The sequence below is a fragment of the Anomaloglossus baeobatrachus genome, chromosome 1 (genome assembly GCF_048569485.1).
Source record: "Anomaloglossus baeobatrachus isolate aAnoBae1 chromosome 1, aAnoBae1.hap1, whole genome shotgun sequence".
Lineage (NCBI taxonomy): Eukaryota > Metazoa > Chordata > Amphibia > Anura > Aromobatidae > Anomaloglossus > Anomaloglossus baeobatrachus.
The window spans coordinates 584,538,636-584,554,298 of NC_134353.1; the positions used below are offsets into that span (position 1 = coordinate 584,538,636).

General features: G+C 41.0%; 1 protein-coding gene across 3 annotated transcripts in view; it reads right to left on the bottom strand.

Moving 5' to 3' along the window:
* Positions 1 to 8,395: 8,395 nt before the first annotated feature.
* The window catches only part of APBA1 (amyloid beta precursor protein binding family A member 1), a 236,676-nt gene continuing 229,408 nt past the window's right edge, over positions 8,396 to 15,663 (bottom strand). For 2 of the 3 annotated variants that reach the window (XM_075317860.1, XM_075317848.1), the window contains one exon: positions 8,396 to 15,227. In XM_075317860.1, the coding sequence (XP_075173975.1) occupies positions 15,156 to 15,227 (72 nt within the window). In that variant the 3' untranslated portion in view covers positions 8,396 to 15,155. The remainder of the gene's footprint in view (positions 15,228 to 15,663) is intronic. The other variant, XR_012724756.1, reaches the window with a different exon arrangement.

The following is a 15,663-nucleotide window of genomic DNA, read 5'->3' on the forward strand; positions in this document are numbered from 1 at the left end:
TGTATCTCTCCTCAAGCAGTCATCTTGAGTTGATTCTTCATGGACAATAGTGTCAGGCTTTCACCTGTATGCTCAGAGGACATATTTGAAATGAGGAACATCCTGGCCATGAAAGTTAAAGGGAAAACCCTATTACTGGTGGGCTGGAAGGGTTTTGGTACCGAGGAGAGATCATGAGAGCCCAGGGAGAATATTCATGTTCCACTTCTCCAGAAGAGATTTCTTTTGGTCTTGAAAAGGAGGGGGTGTAAGGAGGGTGGTACTATAACACCAGCATCACTGCATGGTTCCTCTCCCACCTTCCGGCAGGGACGCCGACATACTCACCGCTATGGCCACTCTGCTCTCCTCCATGTGTACCAGCTCTGGCTGCGCTCCCCAGCTCTCAAGGCCTGCACACATCAAGCAGGTCTCCTGGCAATCTGCTTAGGACACACCCGCACTCCCCGCATTTTAAAGGCACAGAGCACACTCTGCAAGTATCCTCTGCCTATATAGCTAAGGAACACAGGGTGCATAAGGCACCATCCCCTGTGGGGAGGCGCCTAAGCAACTTCAGTATAGTGTGTGTCGTTCACCTGTTAGTTTATCAGGTCCCTGTTACCTGGCATCATCCCTACCCGAACCTGAACTGCCTGAATCCGAACCTATACTTAAATATAACCTGATCCTATCCATGTACCTAAACCCGTTGTCCGGTCTGTACCAGAATCCGTTCTTGTCTGAGCCAGCCATCCAGCTGTCCCTTCTGAACCAGCTGTCCCTTCTGAACCAGTAATAGTATCAAGTCCTGCCTGTTACCCTAATATCCGTACCTGCATCACAGACCCCCTGGGGTCAGCTACTGCAGTCCGTGGATCACCTATCTGGCTAACCGCTACTCGGATGCCTCTGCTCTGTGCCAGTCATTGCACTGGCTGCCCATATATCACAGGATCTAATTCAAACTGCTTGTTCTTACCCACAAAGCTCTCAACAGTGCGGCACCCCCCCCTACATCTCCACCCTCCTCTCTGTCTATCATCCCACCCATTCTCTACGCTCTGCAAATGACTTTCGACTAACATCCACACTAATTCGAACCTCCCACTCCCGAATCCAAGACTTCTTCCGAGCTGCACCAAACCTCTGGAACGCTCTACCCCAAGAAGTTAGGACAAATCACAACTTACTCAGCTTCAGACGCTCCCTAAAAACGCATCTTTTTAGGGCGGCCTATCACACTACCTAGCCAAACTAATTTCACCTAATCCCTCTACAACTTCTCAGAACATAACCCCACGTCAAACTCCATGGCACCCAAATGCATCTCAAGGCTCTGGCCTATTGGTCCAGGAAGCCATTATCTATCCCCCATTTCCTTGAGATGGCTGGATTGTTATGGTAAATACGCACTTGTACCATGCCCCTCCCACCATCTCATTGTAGATTGTAAGCTCTCACGAGCAGAGTTGCCTTTTTTCCCTTTAAATATTGTATCTTCTATAATTGTTACTTGTTTGTATATGTTTATGTATATGATATGTATATGAGCCTCCTGAATTGTAAAGCGCTGCGGAATATGTTGGCGCTATAGAAATAAAGATTATTATTATTATTAATGGTACTTAGTGTCAACTGGCAGCCAAGTCCAACCTTAGTATCAGCGGCTCTAGTGAATACCCAGTAAGCACTTACTCACGCTCTTCCAGGGTAATCCCCGTCCATGGCTTAGTGAGTCGACACCACCTTCCATGACAACTATTATGAGGATTGATCTTTTTCTCAGTTGTTTTTAGCATACTACTATTATTTTTTACATAACTGTACTTTATTTACAACAAAAACTATTATTTGTCACATATTATGCCTTTCCCAAAAGGACATAAAAACTCTTGAGCACGATTGGGAAAATTATTGTTGGCTCGATTGTGATTTTTGCTAAAATCGATAATTTTATTTTATAACTGCCATTTCTGCTCCTGGCAACCCTTTTTCTAATCATACAGTAGATGGAGCTTGCAATGAAGCAAGAAGAATAGAGCTGCAAAACTCTGATTAGGCTGCTGAGCAGTTCAAACATGAGTTGGAGCTGTGTAGGCAGATGGTGAGAACAAATTGTTCATCAGGGGTCGCAGGATAGAACTATCAAGACATGAGGTGTGCCTGAGCTGTGGTTCATTTTTAAGGTCACACAGGCCCTACACAGCTTGGCAGGCTATGCCAGTACCTAGAGAACAGCAAATATGTAGTTGTTACATCAATCTTCTCCGTTCTCCTGCCGCCACTGTTCCTCAATGTTAAAATGTTTTATCACGTTACTGTACCTGCATCTTCTGCTGTATGTTTCCAGTTACTGTACAAATTCATCACAATGTTTAACTCTGGACACATGACTCAGCCTGTCAGGAGGATGTATGACTCATTGCAAAATCTGCGAGATCAGCTCCAGAGACTGAGAGCACCATACCTTTGTTCCTACATTGATATTGGGACAATAAAACTGACACCACTAATCAAAGCTAATTAAGGATTCACTTTCTAAGCTCAGTGTTTGTTTATTTAAATGTCTATTATTATGCCATCCCTCTGCTCTGTTTGTGCATATATTTGTGTTTCTTCATATATTTTGTCATACCATGTCTGATGAAGGGACCTGAGATGTCTTCAAAGCTTGCTTTGTAACATCACTTTTATTTTAGTTAGCCATTAAAAGGTATCACAAGATTATAATTTTGTTCCTCTCACTGAGAACATTCAATAATGTTTTATCAGTAACTTTCTGTGAGTAAGCTAACCAGTTAACGCTTTCCTCCCGTCCTGCTTCCAGCTTGTTTTTTCTGTGTTGTTGGTCCTATGGAGAAGAGGAATTAAGGGTCAAACCCCCCTCACCTGTGCCCCTTTTTGTATTTAGTCCTCAGTAGCTTCTCACTTCTGCTCCATGCCCTCAAACTGCAATAAAGATGGTTTCTGTCGCTTTGCCTGTCACCTCCACTCCCCCATGCCCAGTCCTATGTATGATGTCAGCATGATCCGAAATCTGCTACAAGTTTGAGTAGATTTAATAGATATAATGCTATAATTCAACCCACTTTCTGGGGTAGATTATTGTAAATTTGATTGGCTGTAGATAGCTATGCCTTCCTATAAAACTCCACACAAAAAAATGGTAATTGAAATTAGGTGGTTACAGAAATTTGTCCTCAAATTTGAAAAAGAAAATCAAATTTTATTTTTTTGCATAATTGCTCAGTCGTATCTAGAGGATATTGCATTTTTATTATTCAGTTTCTTATTTTAACTAGGGAATCCAGAGAAACCCTTTACGGATACAGAAATCACTAGCAGAGCTGGGCAAAGGAGAAGATAGAAGCAGTGACATCTACCGCTGTCCTCTCTTTAGCGTTCCCAGTTAGTGCTGACACCCAGAGACATAACCTGCCCTTGCTAGCTTGATGTAGCAGGAGCTTTAAAAAAAAAAGTGACATCTATAAACATTGCATTATAAAAATCTGCAACTAGCACAGCGAGTTCTATTCGGGTTGTCAGAGTAGTCTCACACCCTCTAAAATCTCATAATTGAAACATATATTCTTCAAATAGAAATATTTGTATCCATTAAAGTGCAAAAATACATTCCAGCAACATTATACAGTGTGTCCACCCATATCCTGTCTACCGCCATTAACTTGAGAACGGCTGCAGCTATAGGCATAGAAGTGGTGTCTAGGTATAGTAAAGTAGCCATGCGCTACCCAATGAAACCACCTATTGCGCCACTTGGTGGAAAACAGCGGAGTTAGCATTATCTCAAAAATGGAACGAGGTAGAGAAAAAAAGTAAATTACAAAGTTGTAGGGCATCATCAATTCAATATGAATCGACACCTTGCATACAAAAATGCTATGATTAGAACGTGTAAAACTCACAAGGCTGCGGACGTGCACCGATACCTCACGGAGACCTTCCTACAAGTCATTGGGTATGATGGCTGCGTGGAGTGGCCTCCACGCTCACCTGACCTGACCCCATTGGACTACTTTCTGTGAGGTCACATCAAACAGCAGGTGTATGCGACCCCTCCACCAACATTGCAGGACCTACGACGATGTATCACAGATGCTTGTGCAAATGTGTCACCTACCATATTGCACAATGTGCAGCAAGATACAGTATGCTGTCCAGAGTCCAGATGTGCATTGCAGCTGACGGGGGCCACTTTGACCATCAAAGGTAAATGAGCGCCATATGCGTGACCAGCATTCAATGTTTTGGTGGGTCATGGGTTTCATATCATAGCATTTCTGTATGTAAGGGGTCAATTTGTATTAAATTGATGATGCCCTACAATTTTTTTACACAATTTGTTTACAACCTCTGTAAGAGAATTGATTTACAGTCTAGATATGACTAGAGACCTGTCAATCCATTAACTGTCCATTACGGCTTATCGGTTGATGCATTACAGATTGGCTTATTCCCCCCCTGCTCCTCGGGTGATGCAAACCTGTGTATCTCATCCTCTGCCTCCAGAGACATTAGAGATAATGAGGAATACACTGCTCATTTGTTTTCCAGGTGGTCTGAACTCCTACCAGTGTATGCACTCTACACTCTCTACTGTCTTATAGTCTGACCACAAATATACTGCAGTAATTGTAATCACAGATCGAGGCTCTGCAGAAGCATATCACGATTTTAATGATGTGCTGCAATTTACTAATGCTTCAGCGGGCTGGCAAATGCTAGTCAGTTAAGCAGAAAAAATAACCCATCAAGTCTCCAAAGTCTTCGCTCACGCTACAGCAGCAGCCCAGATCAGACCACACCGGCATGTCACCTAAATATTATTAGAGGCTGGAAAGAATCTAATTTTAAAACAATATATAGCACAACACCAGCAATTCCACCCATTCATACAATGAAAGAAGGCACCAGACACAAGAACACCAACATTTCTGCCCATTCATACAATGAAAGAAGGCACCAGACACAAGAACACCAACATTTCTACCCATTCATACAATGAGATAAGGCACCAGACACAAGAACACCAACATTTCTGTCTATTTATACAATGAAAGAAGGCACCGGACACAAGAACACCAACATTTCCACCCATTCATACAATGAAAGAAGGCACCAGACACAAGAACACCAACATTTCTACCCATTCATACAATGAGATAAGGCACCAGACACAAGAACACCAACATATCTGTCTACTTATACAATGAAAGAAGGCACCGGACACAAGAACACCAACATTTCTGTCCATTCATACAATGAAAGAAGGCACCGGACACAAGAACACCAACATTTCCACCCATTCATACGAGAGAAGGCACCAGACACAAGAACACCAACATTTCCACCCATTCATACAATGATAGAAGGCAACAGACACAAGAACACCAACATTTCCACCCATTCATACAATGAGAGAACGCACCAGACACAAGAACACCAACATTTCTGCCCATTCATACAATGAGAAGGCACCAGACAAAAGAATACCAACATTTCCGTCCATTCATACAATGAAAGAAGGCACCGGACACAAGAACACCAACATTTCCACCCATTCATACAATGAGAGAAGGCACCAGACACAAGAACACCAACATTTCCACCCATTCATACGAGAGAAGGCACCAGACACAAGAACACCAACATTTCTGTCCATTCATACAATGAAAGAAGGCACCGGACACAAGAACACCAACATTTCCACCCATTCATACAATGAGAGAAGGCACCAGACACAAGAACACCAACATTTCCACCCATTCATACGAGAGAAGGCACCAGACACAAGAACACCAACATTTCTGTCCATTCATACAATGAAAGAAGGCACCGGACACAAGAACACCAACATTTCCACCCATTCATACAATGAAAGAAGGCACCAGACACAAGAACACCAACATTTCTGCCCATTCATACAATGAGAAGGCACCAGACACAAGAATACCAACATTTCCGTCCAGTCATACAATGAAAGAAGGCACCGGACACAAGAACACCAACATTTCCACCCATTCATACAATGAGAGAAGGCACCAGACACAAGAACACCAACATTTCCACCCATTCATACGAGAGAAGGCACCAGACACAAGAACACCAACATTTCTGTCCATTCATACAATGAAAGAAGGCACCGGACACAAGAACACCAACATTTCCACCCATTCATACAATGAAAGAAGGCACCAGACACAAGAACACCAACATTTCCGCCCATTCATACAATGAAAGAACGCACCAGACACAAGAACACCAACATTTCTGTCCATTCATACAATGAAAGAAGGCACCAGACACAAGAACACCAACATTTCTGCCCATTCATACAAAGAAGGCACCAGACACAAGAACACCAACATTTCTGCCCATTCATACAATGAGAGAAGGCACCAGACACAAGAACACCAACATTTCTGCCCATTCATACAATGAGAGAAGGCACCAGACACAAGAACACCAACATTTCTGTCCATTCATACAAAGAAGGCACCAGACACAAGAACACCAACATTTCCACCCATTCATACAATGAAAGAAGGCACCAGACAAAAGAACACCAACATTTCTGCCCATTCATACAATGAGAGAAGGCACCAGACACAAGAACACCAACATTTCTGTCCATTCATACAATGAGAGAAGGCACCAGACACAAGAACACCAACATTTCTGTCCATTCATACAAAGAAGGCACCAGACACAAGAACACCAACATTTCCACCCATTCATACAATGAAAGAAGGCACCAGACACAAGAACACCAACATTTCTGCCCATTCATACAATGAGAGAAGGCACCAGACACAAGAACACCAACATTTCTTCCCATTCATACAATGAGAGAAGGCACCAGACACAAGAACACCAACAATTCTGTCCATTCATACAATGAGAGAAGGCACCAGACACAAGAACACCAACATTTCTGTCCATTCATACAAAGAAGGCACCAGACACAAGAACACCAACATTTCCACCCATTCATACAATGAAAGAAGGCACCAGACAAAAGAACACCAACATTTCTGCCCATTCATACAATGAGAGAAGGCACCAGACACAAGAACACCAACATTTCTGTCCATTCATACAATGAGAGAAGGCACCAGACACAAGAACACCAACATTTCTGTCCATTCATACAAAGAAGGCACCAGACACAAGAACACCAACATTTCCACCCATTCATACAATGAAAGAAGGCACCAGACACAAGAACACCAACATTTCTGCCCATTCATACAATGAGAGAAGGCACCAGACACAAGAACACCAACATTTCTGCCCATTCATACAATGAGAGAAGGCACCAGACACAAGAACACCAACAATTCTGTCCATTCATACAATGAGAGAAGGCACCAGACACAAGAACACCAACATTTCTACCCATTCATACAATGAGATAAGGCACCAGACACAAGAACACCAACATTTCTGTCCATTCATACAATGAATGAAGGCACCAGACACAAGAACACCAACATTTTCACCCATTCATACAATGAAAGAAGGCACCAGACAAAAGAGCACCAACATTTCCACCCATTCATACAATGAAAGAAGGCACCAGACACAAGAACACCAACATTTCTGCCCATTCATACAATGAGAGAAGGCACCAGACACAAGAACACCAACATTTCTGCCCATTCATACAATGAGAGAAGGCACCAGACACAAGAACACCAACATTTCTGCCCATTCATACAATGAAAGAAGGCACCAGACACAAGAACACCAACATTTCTGCCCATTCATACAATGAGAGAAGGCACCAGACACAAGAACACCAACATTTCCACCCATTCATACAATGAGAGAAGGCACCAGACACAAGACCACCAACATTTCTGCCCATTCATACAATGAGAGAAGGCACCAGACACAAGAACACCAACATTTCTGCCCATTCATACAATGAAAGAAGGCACCAGACACAAGAACACCAACATTTCTGCCCATTCATACAATGAGATAAGGCACCAGACACAAGAACACCAACATTTCCACCCATTCATACAATGAAAGAAGGCACCAGACACAAGAACACCAACATTTCTGCCCATTCATACAATGAGAGAAGGCACCAGACACAAGAACACCAACATTTCTGCCCATTCATACAATGAGAGAAGGCACCAGACACAAGAACACCAACATTTCTGCCCATTCATACAATGAAAGAAGGCACCAGACACAAGAACACCAACATTTCTACCCATTCATACAATGAGATAAGGCACCAGACACAAGAACACCAACATTTCCACCCATTCATACAATGAAAGAAGGCACCAGACACAAGTACACCAACATTTCTGCCCATTCATACAATGAGAGAAGGCACAACACGCAAGAATACCAGAGATTCTGACCAGCGTTACTTGTACTCATCTTTTTTATTATTATTGTTATTATTATTACTATAGTTGTTGTTGCAAATGTTACAGACATCAGCAAGCGCTCAGTTAAATAAAAGATACATAGCAGAGTAGAAACACCACAACAAAGTAGCTTGCGAATCAATGGAACCGTTGCAGCTGCATCACAGATAAAAAGGGGTCAGGGATCTGTGACAAAGCCGTCAGAGGAATTACATTCAGTAGATGTGCAGTATCAACATTCCGGGCTCACATTGATTCCTTTTAGGTTTGCTGTTTACAAATAACAATATTGTTACAAATACATTACTATACTTTCCCAGCGATTTACAATAATTTCTATTCCACCCTCTTTACAGAACAATAATATAACTGCATATTCTAAGTACTCTGCTAGGTATGTACAAGACGTCTGTCGACGCAGCTGTGATTTTGTACAAATAATCAAACAACTTAAATAATATCTAAAAAAATAAAAAAAGAATTACCAGGATATCTAAGAAGTGTCAAGTAAACCTAATTTTCCTAGAGCGTTGTAATGTTTTACAATTTTTTAAAAAATATGAGTAAGACAGCAGTGCATGTTGTAAAAAGAGGCTCGTGGAGGAATGGTCCCGAGGGAACATGGACATGAACTATTGCAACTTTACGCAGGTGGGTTGTGATGTGGACAGCACTGTGCTTCTTCTGTGGGGGTCTTAAGACAGTGACACTTGTGCTCTTCTATTGGGCTATTAGAAAAAGATGACCATAATGAGCATAGTGGTGTGGACTTAATAATGGGCAAGCAGTATTAGCTGTCACACTCGCCGCAAATGTTGCAATTCCTTATAATGTGAATAAATATTTGATGCTGAAATGTAAGAGTATTTCTGCTACACCGCCATCACGTTTCATTTCATAGCCTAGAAATTCTACTGAAAACAATGTATTTCTGCTTTATTTATAAATCTATATTACTAAATACATTCCTACTCTCTGGGTCGTTGACATGGTATCAGATATTGCACACAGTTCCAGACAAACGTATGAATGAAAATGAACAAGGTATACAATAAAAACTACAACTATATCTTCTCACAATCATGGCAGGCTGGCAACCCAGAATAACTGCCTACCCTTGAGAGCCATGCTGGACATTGGATATTGCAACAGTCATTACATAGCCTCCTGCCTATCTTGTCTCATGCAGCCATTGTTTCTTTGACCATAATGCAGCACATTAGGATAAGCAACAGCTAAATTGTTTTCTTTTTGTTTTAAATATCATGTGCACTAAATATTTCAGAATCATTCAATTGAGAGCATACCCTCAATCTAGATTCAGGATTAAGTGGATTTTTTGGAGGGTCCAAAGCTCCCTGCCTATCTTGTCTCACGAAGCCATTGTTTCTTTGTCCATAATCCAGCACTATAGGATAAGCAACAGCTAAATTGTTTGTTTTTTTTTGTTTTAAATATGTGCATTAAATATTTTAGAATCATTCTGTTGAGAACATAGCCTCAATCTAGATTCAGAAATTAACTAGATTTTTTGGAGGGTCAAAGCTCCCTGCTTATCTTGTCTCACGCAGCCATTGTTTCTTTGTCCATAATCCAGCACATTAGAATAAGCAACACCTAAATTATTTCTGTTTTTTTTTTTGTTTTAAATATAATGTGCATTAAATATTTTAGAATCATTCTGTTGAGAACATAGCCTCAATCTAGATTCAGAATTAATGGGATTTTTGGGGTCAAAAGGTTTTATCTTTGTTATTAAAAAAACCCAAATCTTATTTTGTAGCTGATTCTACCACCATAAGCCAGAAATAATAAAACCTATCAGTATGACGTCCTGATCTCTATTTTATCCTGCACAGATTAATTATTTGTTATTTCTTGAATGCTTTCTTCTCAACCAGACATTATGATTTACATCTTTCTTATCTAGTCTTAAAGGGAACTTGTTGAGCTGCAATAGCCAACAGTGAGGCTACAGAAGTTTCTTAGCCCTCATTCAGACATCAGTTTTTCTCGTATGGGTGCTATCCATATTTTTAGATGGATAACACTCATACCTATAAAAAAATGGGGCTGTTCACATGTCTTTGATTTTTCACGGATCAAGAAATCCGAGAAAAAACATGGAGATATTGTATGTTCAATATTGATTCAAGGTTTGGCTCAAAATTGGCAATGTCAGTTTATGGGTCCGAGAGAAAAAAAATCGGACATAACTCGGATACCATCTGATTTTCATGGACTGCTTGATAGGAAAAGAATAGAATTTTTTTTTTCTGTTTCCACGTACAAGAATAACTGATGACGCTTGCACCAAACTCTGATCAAAGCCCATTTTGGTACATGAAAAATATGGATGTCTGAATGAGCTTTTAGGCTAAGTTCCCACAAGTATTTAGGGCATATTTGATGTGGCACCAAATATTAAATTTAGGCTAAATACATTTGTTTTGTCAAGTTCACTTTTACATTCATTTTATTGTGTTTTTTAAGCTGTGGTTTTTGCCTTTTTTCATGTTTTAAGCAGGTCACTTGCTATTTACTGAATTCCTTGGCTTTGGTAAAACGTTTTTGATAAAATTTTGTGTGGATTAGATGTTTTTATGGTTTTTCCACTTCTGGAACCTACTACAAACACATATGGGTTTTTTATTGATGGATTTTCCACATTTCATTCACTTGTAAGAGGAAAATCTGCAAATAAACTGCATATTTACTACAAGAGAAATTGACAGTTTGAATTTCAAAAATACACCGTAAGTAAATTTACATAGTGTTAAAAAAAAACCCCAGCACCTGTGCATGGGAGCTACAAAACTATCATCCACTTTCCTGGAACTGTAATTCACTGTTTTTTTGCACATGGAAATACGCAGTGGAAAAAAAATGCATCAAATTACTCATAGAGGGAACTTAAGGGGTACTTTGCACGCTGCAACATCGCTAGCCGATTGTAGCGATGCCGAGCGCGATAGTCCCCGCCTCCGTCGCACATGCGATATCTTGTGATTGCTGCCGTAGCGAACATTATCGCTACGGCAGCTTCACACACTTACCTGCCATGCGACATCGCTCTGGCCGGCGACCCGCCTCCTTCCTAAGGGGGCGAGTCGTGCGGCGTCACAGCAATGTCACACGGCAGGCGGCCAATAGAAGCAGAGGGGCGGAGATGAGCGGGACGTAAACATCCCACCCACCTCCTTCCTTCCTCATTGCAGGCGGGATGCAGGTAAGGAGATGTTCCTCGCTCCTGCAGCTTCATACACAGCGATGTGTGCTGCCGCAGGAACGAGGAACAACATCGTACCTGTCGCTGCAGCGAAATTATAGAAATGACCGACACTACACAGATCACCGATTTACGACGCTTTTGCGATCGTTTATCGGTGCATCTAGGCTTTACACGTTGCGACGTCGTTACTGGAGCCGGATGTGCGTCACTTTTGATTTGACCCCGATGATATCGCAGTAGCGATGTCGCAACGTGCAAAGTACCCCTAAGGCCTTCATATACATTAGATTCATGTTGGTCCAACCTGCCAAAATCAAAGGGTCAGCCACCAGCGTAATGAGTATGGGAGATCCGGGCAATATATTGTCGTTGGAAATATAGATCTGGCAAGTCTGACTTCAGACTGCCAAACGTGTTGTCTCCTACAGATAAGCCACTGCCAAGCATGTCTGACGATGGTTTTCTCTTGAGTGTTTGGCTCCTGCCTAGGAGAGTTGTCTAAAATGGCTGAATGATTGGTCAAGCGACAGCCATTTATATGTATAGTGGGTTTCATAGCCTTAAAATTTGAGTTTGTCTAACCTATCAATCTGATGTTATTGCACATCCTTATCCGGGTCACTGCCAGATAGCTCCAAGTGTCTTGGATGAACACAAACAGTTGTTTCTGTTTATAACACATCATATACCCTAATAAATAAATAAATACATTCTCAATTTTCTTCATATCAAAGCTCTCATAGAAGTGCCACCTCTCTAAGACACTAATAAACGACCTTCACACATTATTAATAAACCCTGTTACACAGCTGAACACAAATATCTACACCACAATATAAATATTAATTGCATGATATTAGATTGGTTCACTTCAGGTAGAATCCGATCTGCTATTGTTTAATATTAAATTTGTTCTTCTTATTCTTCCAATGAGGAGCATTTAATGATAGATTTCTCGTCTGAAAGCACCAACTTAAGTGGGACAAAAAAACATTGAATTTATGTAAACAAGTCCTTTCAAACTTGGGAGAAGTTAAGAGGAAAGATCCTAGTTCTCCACCTAGAAGTGTTATTTGGACACACATAGTAGCACAAGTCAGTAAAGTATAGACATTGTAAATCAAATGGTGTAAACACTTAGCTGGAAGCTGTCACTTCTCTAGTCATTAACGGTAAGGAGTCTACATTATCTTACAACGGCCACACAATCTGCAGTACCAATACAGTCGTTCCACGCTATATCTCGGTTCACTTTTTGAGGCTTCACTGTATTGCAGGTTTTTAAAGAACAACCATATTTTTTGTTTTATAAGACGCACTGGATTATAAGACACATCCCAAATTTAGAGGGAAAAAAAGGGGGGGGGGCTTCGTCTTATAATCCAGTGGAGTCTTACCAAGGGGGGTGGCAGTGGAGCAGATTGAGCTATTGGCATCTCATGGGCCACCTCCGATCACCATTTTCCTTAAGTTTGCTGCTGGGAGATTAATGGACCGGAAGCGGCGCATGCGCACATGAGATCTTGTGCTGAGAGCTCAATCTGCGCACGTGCCGACTCTGGTAAGCTACATTTGGTTTATAAGACACCCCCTCATTTTCCTCCCAAATATTTGTCTTATAAAATGTCTTATAATCCCAAAAATACAGGTAAATAATAAAGTAAATATAACTCTACTACTTTGCAGATTTTCACCTATCGTGGGGGTCTTTGGAATGTAACTCCCAAGATAGGGAAGGGATCACTGTACAAATATCTGTAAATATGTAGTCTCAGTATGACCCTCATTGTCAATAGTAATAATCCAGCTAGTATAAATAAGGTTTACCTTGAGCCCTGTTGCTAAGTAGCTTTACATCACTAGTTATAGGTAAGTTACTTTTCACATTGTATTGCCCCCCCACCATGGTTCCAAAAATGGCTGCATGGTTTGGAAACACCAGATGTTTGTCAAGACACCTAGAAAAAATCAAGTTGCTAGGAATGATCCCTTACTATATCTAAACAAACAGCCTAGTGCTGGATAAGAATAATTTTGGCTCATATCTAACAGTCTACTGTAGTCTCAGCCATCAAGCCTGGTCAATAAATCAGCCCATTCGAAAAAAGGGGTCTGCACATGAGGCCAGCATGTCATGTCATTAATCCACGTAACTAGTCTTTCTTCTTCCCATAAATAATTGGAAAAGTAAACAAATTTTAAACATTGTAACAACCATCCAGATCTGATTTGTTACATCTGGCACCTTGTCGGAAAAAGAGCATTTCACAATTCAATGGATATTTAATCAGCAGCAATTGTAGGGCTTAACTGCACATAAAATGCTGAGTTGATGTCCCTGTGCACGACATTACAATATTTATGGATATGGTGTTGTTCAGTGTAGACATACTGTACATCTAAGGATTTCTTACGGAGGTCACTGCTTGATGGGAAATAAAGTAAAATTGCCCAGGTTTGCATCGGTGAACAAAGACGTTCAAAATGGGCCGTAATATTTCACCAAAATTAGAATTTAACATTGTTGAAAAACAAGAGGGAAGAATGTAAAACCACACATGACTGCATGTTCTTAAAGTGCGAGGGGGAGTTAACATAAGAATGACTAAGAAGAATGGTCTCTTGTATGGACTGTACAACCAACGTTGTGGAGGTTACATCTCAGACTATGGTCTTTTTTGCTGCAACTATACACTACATTGATACACTTTATTGTGCAAATAAGCCACGTTTGATATTTGGAATATATCTTCTGAGCAAAATATAGTGAGCTTGTGGAGCCAAGTTGCATTGTCTTCACACCTTGTATGAAATAATTTAAGGTAGAATTATATATCGAAGAACAGTAGGTTGTAGTCGATTCATCGAAGTATTATTTAATATCCACGTCAAGCTACTTGTAGAACGCCACCTCTTAACCATATTGCAAGATTCTCCATTGAGTTTCAAGAGTGCTTTGATACAGTGAACACCACAGAAGCACACATAGTATAACTTGTAAATTTAAGGTGTCCCAGAGCTTCATGCACAGCCGAGTTGTGACTAAGATTCAGTCCTGCTACGTTATTACCGTGACACATGCATTAGGGCTTTTTTGTAATATATGATATTAAGAACTGGCCAATTTTAAGTGTTAGAGCTATAAGTGCGTGAAACAAAGGTATAATGTCAATCAAGTGAGCCCAATCAATAGTAGCTGGATCGCCTTTCAGAACTGACACCTTATGAGCCAGCTTTAGGCATGGGATCTTCTAAGGCTCAAAGACACCCTACACAAAAGCTGGAAGGTGCCTTCTTGACTGGAAAAAATGTGTTAGCTTAGTCAACAGTGGAAAATGTTGCTTTTAAAGTCATGACATTTTGTAAAATACTCATTTCATGGGCATCGAGATATTGGACAAAAAAAATGAGAACAGAGTAATGTTCCTGGAGATGTTTCTGCAGACACAAAGGCAGCACTAGGAAAACAACCACAAGTGAGGCCAAACGTCCTCCATGCATGTTGTAAAGCAGCAGAGAGGCTATCAGATGTAAACTGGTTGCTCCTGTGCGGTCAGCAGTCGGTACATAGCTGCTGGCATTGTCTTCATGTGTATCTGTGGAGATAAAAAAAACAAAGTACAATGGAGGCAGGAAAACAACAACAACAGTACCGAATAGCCATCTCTGATAATAGATGCCCTTTTTGCCATTTTTAGGCTATGTGCCCAAGGCATCTATTAGACACCGGCGCACCCACTGAGTTTTCCAAAGCCAAACACTGCATGTCATTTTCCTGAAGTGGCTTCACATGCGAGTTTTGCCATCATTCTTGAGGCAGCTCTGCCGCCACTGCCTAGAACAAACTACCATATGAACGATCATATTAACTGCTTCAAGGTTTATGTGCTCTGAAGTCATTTATTAGAATTGACATAAGACAGAATATTTGCACAGCAATGTAGTTTTACATTGCTGTGCATTATGTTCATTTTATGGTGCGTTTTTCAGGCAGCTTCTGATTCACATAACCTTATGGAAAGTGTATATAAT